At 29.1% G+C, this 6,000-nt stretch overlaps 1 protein-coding gene across 1 annotated transcript; it reads left to right on the forward strand.

Annotated features, from left to right (window-relative positions):
- Positions 1–5,047: 5,047 nt before the first annotated feature.
- On the forward strand, positions 5,048–5,599 carry LOC141692222 (uncharacterized). Its single transcript, XM_074496953.1, has one exon. It carries the CDS (start codon positions 5,048–5,050, stop codon positions 5,597–5,599), a length of 552 nt encoding a protein of 183 aa, XP_074353054.1.
- The last annotated feature ends 401 nt before the right edge of the window (positions 5,600–6,000 follow it).

The following is a 6,000-nucleotide window of genomic DNA, read 5'->3' on the forward strand; positions in this document are numbered from 1 at the left end:
TTTTGATTCCGTACTTATAACGAAGAACTTGAAACGAATCAAAAAAGATTGTAGGTATTGTATTCAATCCGCCCCCCTTATACGATACTTTGGAACTAACAATAACATTTGTAAACTTGTTTCTAGATCTCTACTTTATGGAAACAATATTATTTTGTGACTTCTGCAACTATTAATTTACACTTTTATCAAATTTTGGAAGCGGCTTATGTCGATGAACGGTTATACATCTGTGGTCTTTATAAATTAACGTCATAAGTGGAAGCTTAATTTCCATCTCAATATGTGATATTAGATTGTGTTACATATTCAGCTCTTGTCTACTGTTGTTTTATTGATCTACGACCGTATACCTCTACAATCATCTAGTACTTCATGATTGTAATTCACGTTGAGCACAACATTTTTATGCACTCATTTTACATATTAAGTGTAACTTGTGTATTCGGCAGTTCCTTATTTAGCACTATGCATAACTCATTGGTAACCTCTGTTTTGATCAAGAAAACCGATAAAATGAATATGCTAATGAGGGCTACAGATTCAGAGATTTGGATAAAAGGAAGAAACTTATAATATCCTAACCGCTCATGTTATTTTGGTGATTGATTTTTTAATATGCTAGTTTTAGCCTGTGTCGGGGGGAGTAAAAGACCAGGGAAGGTTTGGACCCTCCCTAAAATTGGTCCAAATTATTTTCTTAAGAAAGCCCAATGTAAAAGTTCCACAAAAAATACACATTCACAAAACTCACGCATCAGCACATACACATCAATGAGAAATTCAGAAAATAGAGAAATGTGATAACAGAAGAGAGATGTGACCGAGAGAGATGTGATAATAGTGAACAAAAACGGATAAGTGATAATAGTTTGTAACATGATAGGGGACGAATGGTTAAATGTTTAAATAATTTATTGATAATATATATTGAGCGTTATATTTTCCTAAGCATGAAATCTGAAGATGTACTTCAAACGTCCGGAGCGAGGACGAGAGCGCTAAAAACATATAATTGTAATATAATATGTTTTTCATGATATTGTTTTGCACTTTTCTACTTTTAGTTGAGAATTTTTTTAGGTTATTTTTGTCTTCTCTCTCATTTCAACAACTCTCATTCTTTACACTTCTTTCGAGCCGCTTATCACTACTTTAGGTAGCACTATGGCCTTCACTATGGCCTTCAAAAAAAATTACAATTTTGCTTTTATAAAAACGTAAATTTTAATTATTTTTTGCAAAACGACTTTTTTGGGGAAAAAATGTACGCAATTTTACAACTGAAATTAACAAACTCAACTTTATTGAAAATTTAGGAATAATAATCAGTGGTTGAAAATTGCATTTAAAGTTACACCCAACTTACAAAATCTTGTATCTCTAATTGGGATTTTCATTTAATATTGGATTTGTTAAATCAAATGTACCCTTGTTAAATGTAATCAAAAACAGTTTTAATTATTTTGTTAAAACAAAAGTCTCATTTTCTCTAGTTACAAAATCGTAAAAAGAACTTTAAAAAGTTAGCACTTTTACTCGTTTTCCTTTATTTAATTAATTCATAAATAAATAAACTTCATAGAAATTTTAGAAAATTCAAACAACACATCTCACAAGAAAACAAACACCCATATTTTTACAAAAACATTTTCCTATACTTTTTAATAAAAAATAATAAGAAAATATTTAATCTACATAATACGTTACACCAACATAACAGATATTGACACACATTATTAAACACAATAAATCACAAAATTCCAAAAAATTTCTTCTCTAGGTAGTATTAGGGCGAGCAAAACCGAGAAACTGAACCGAATCGTATAATTTCGGTTCTGTTTGGTTTAATTTTTCAAAAATTTCGGTTAATTCATTTTTCGGTTTTAACTGAAATAATATTGGTTCAGTTCGGTTAATCTAAAAATTAATTCGGTTTAACTGAAATAACATAAATCTAAATATATATTTTTGAATTATATTATATATATATATATAATGTAATATAGTAAATATAAACAAAAAAACAGACTTTATGTATCTTCAATTGGTTAGAATGTATGTATCTTCAATTTTTTACATATATAATATAATATATATTCTTTTAATATTTCGAATTATTTTTTGTTTCCATTTTAAATTATTTTGACAAATTTTCAAAATATTTCGGTTTTCAGAAACCAAACCGAATTAACTGAAATAATTCAGTTCGGTTTGTACATAAGTTTGGTTCGGTTCGGTTCGATTAGGAAAAAATTATCACTTCGGTTTTCGGTCAGCAAACGTAAACTATGGCCTTTAAATATAAGTATTTAATTTTTTTGTAAGAAATGTAAACTTTTAAAAAAAATGCAAAATGATTTTTTTTTTAGAAAATGACGAGCTATACAATTTTACAACTGAAATTAACCAAAATTAATTTTACTAATAAATTGAAAATAATAATATTCATGAGACTACTCTAATAGAAACCAATTTTAGAATATAAAATAGAAACTGAATAATATTATTTTTTAAATTACTTTGAAATATATCAAATATGGTATGCAAATCGATCGTTGAGCGATGGAGAAAAATACAGTGAATTCGGATTTAAAAAAACATACCCTTTAACGGGAAAAATCAATTTAAAAATGGAGGGGAAAAACTGAGATTGTCTGTTGTAGGGTACAAATTAGTTGGGTGTGATATTTTAAGGGGTATCGGACATTAAATTAAATTGATCTAATAATTTATTAATTTCTAGTTTATATTCTAATTTAATTTTAATTTGATCATTTGCCTAATAATCATATTTAGTTGAAAATTGCATTTAAGGTTGCACCCAATCTACAAAATCTTGTAATTGTAATTGTATTTGGTTGGAAGTTGCATTTGGATTTGTTAAATTAAATGTAATCCTCTTAGAAATTGTTTGGTTTAGCTCATTCTCATATTTCAAACCCATATGTGGTGTTTAGTTGACTATTTTAAAATTAGATACCATTTCTTATACCCATCTAGAATCAAATTTGATACATGTTGATTTAAGAGAGTGGTATGAGGTATAAATTAAATTTCATTATCTCATTTTTATTTATAAAGTTGAATACAATCTTAAAACATATATCTTAAATATCATGTTGTTTAATTTTAAATAAGTTATGCTTATTTTTATTTAATACATATTATTAATTATTTTTTTTGATTTAAATATTATAAATGAACATTGAAATTTTAAAATTTTAATTTTTTAATCACTTATATTTATTTATTTTTGTTTGTAAGTTGTATAACAACTTAAATTCGACATATGCAATATATAAAAATTTGATTAAATCAATGAATCAAAAATATTTAAATCAAAGAGATTTCATTCCAGCACCGAAACAACACATGATATGAGGATTGATTTCTGAACCCCATGTCGGTCCAACCTGATTCCTTATTCCAAACCCATATCGCCTTCTGAACCAAACGACCCCTTAAATGTAATCAAAAACAATTTTAATTATTTTGCATAAGCAGAAGTCGCACTTGGTTACAAACCATATTTTTATTACGAATATTTATAGAAAGCAGCAAAATCGTAAAAAAGCTTTAAAAAGTTTGCACTTTTGATCATTTTCCTTTAGTTAATTAATTCATAATAAATACCTTTCATAGAAATTTTAGAAAATTCAAACAACACATCTCACAAAAAAATAAACACCCATAATTCCAAAATAAATAAATTCCTCTACTTTTTCATAAAAAATAATAAGAAAATATTAAATCTACAAAATACGTTACACCAACATAACACATATTGACACATATTGACAGACATTGTCAAAAACAATAAATCACAAAGTTCCAAAAAAATTCTTCTCTAGAACCCACGAGATCACACAAAAAAACAAATTTCTATCTACCACCATCGAAATTAAAAAAAAACTCCAAAAAATAAAATAAAGTACAAATTATATTACATCCTCGGACCCCCTCATCTGATAAGAGACACACTTGCAATTCTCGCCACCTTCTATAGTTCTACTCCTCCTTCTTCCGACAACAACTACTACATCTTCGCGATTTCCGAGGTAACATTCTTTTTACCCCCAATCTCAGTTTTACTGTCTGTAAATATTTGTTTTTAACTTCATTTTTTATGTAAGTCATTTCATTTCTAGTGTTCGTTTTATAGTTCATGTGATTTTACGTAGTTTTTGAATTTTAATTACTTGATGTTAATTAGGGTTTTGAATTTGTGATTATTTAGATTATTTTAATGTAGTTATACATTTTTAACTCCATGTTGATATGAATTTTTTTAATTGTAGCATTCGTTTTATAGTTGGTGCAATTTTAAGTAATTTTTTTGTAATTTTGATTGAATGGTTTGAATTTGTGAATATTTGTTGTGTGTAGTTGTTTCAACTCCATGTTAATGTAATTCCTGTTGAATTAGGCGTTAATTTTCGTGTAATTTACGTGATTATTGGTTCTTGATTATTTTTAAATAAATGATGTGGATTGAGGTTTTGAATTTGTGATTGTTTGTAGTGTGTATTTATTTTTAACTCAATGTTAATGTAATTCATATCAATTTAAGCTTTGATTTCGTATAATTTAGATAGTTATTGATTTTTAACCATTTTTAAGTGAATGATGTGGAATAAGGTTTTGAATTTGTGATTATTTACGGTATGTAATTAGTTTAACTCCATGTCGATGTCATTGATTTCGATTCAAGCCTTTGTTGCATGTAATTTATGTAATTGTTGATTTTTAAGCATTTTTAAGTGAATGATGTAAATTAAGGTTTTGAATTTGTAATTGTTTACGGTATGTAAATTAAGGTTTTGAATTTGTGATTGTGATTCTTTTTTATTCAAGCCTTTGTTGCATGTAATTATTTATGTGATTGTTGATTTGTAAGCCATTTTTGGTTAAATGATGTAAATTTGGGTTTGAATTTGTGATATAATTAGTTTATGATTACAGATATGGGGCCAACGGAAGATTGGGGAAATAAATCATGGACGGTGGATTGTGTGTGTGGAGTGAATTTTGATGATGGAAGGAAATGGTGAATTGTGATGAGTGTGAAGTGTGGGTGCACACGAGGTGTTCGAGGTACGTAAAGAGCGAGAAAGTGTTTAAGTTTGAGAAATGTAAGAGGAAGAGTAAGAGGGGTGAGAATATTAAGGATAAGGTTGCTGATAGTTTGCTTGGAATGGAGAATAAGAGTGGGGAGAATGTGGGGTCTAGCAGGACGTCTTGGACAGGGAAAGTTCCGAGGGAGGAGAGGGCGCATGTGCAAGGAGTGGTTGGTGGGGAAAATTCGGGAACGGGGATTTTTGGGTCGGCGTTGTGGAGGGTGAGTGGGTATGTATATAAGAAGTTTGGTTTTCAGTATAAGGAGTTTGATTGGAATGACGGGAATGAGACTGATGGTAATGAGGGTGGTGGAAATGAGCTTGGTAGTGAGGGTAGTAATTGGGGAGCGTTGTCTTTGTTGAATAATTATAAAGCGGGGGGTGTTGGTGGTAGTGTAAGTTTTGGTGCGGGGAAGAGAACAAGAGATGAAGAAAGTAATAAAAAGAAAGGGGAGGAAGGAGAGGAAGTTAATGACTAGAGTAGCCAGCAGAATCTTTTGAAAAAGGATAGGAGTTCGATGAAATCTATTATGAATTACTCTGGCAAGCATAAGAAAGAGGATTCACGAACTTCTGAGGATGTAAGTGCTTAACAAATAAACTAAACTTCTCTTCATCGTATAATTTGTGTGGGTGAAATATATAATAGAAAGCATTGTTGAACCTTGAAATATATAATAGAAAGCATGATATCTTTAGGGAACTTCTGAATTGCAGAGGGGAGCAGTTCTACAACTAGTGAAAGTCTCATAATCTAAAAGATGAAAACCAATCAACTTTACGAACTAAGAAAAATAAAATCATTTACATGGTTGAATACTGAGCTTTTACTAATTGCTAGAATTGTTTTGTCCTAGTTCTTAGTCAACTAAACATGTAC

Source organism: Apium graveolens, chromosome 10 (assembly GCF_009905375.1).
Source record: "Apium graveolens cultivar Ventura chromosome 10, ASM990537v1, whole genome shotgun sequence".
Lineage (NCBI taxonomy): Eukaryota > Viridiplantae > Streptophyta > Magnoliopsida > Apiales > Apiaceae > Apium > Apium graveolens.

What these genes read in the sequence shown, in the direction of transcription:
- LOC141692222 (XM_074496953.1), top strand. Translation starts at nt 5,048, where the DNA reads ATGGTGAATTGTGATGAGTGTGAAGTGTGGGTGCACACGAGGTGTTCG.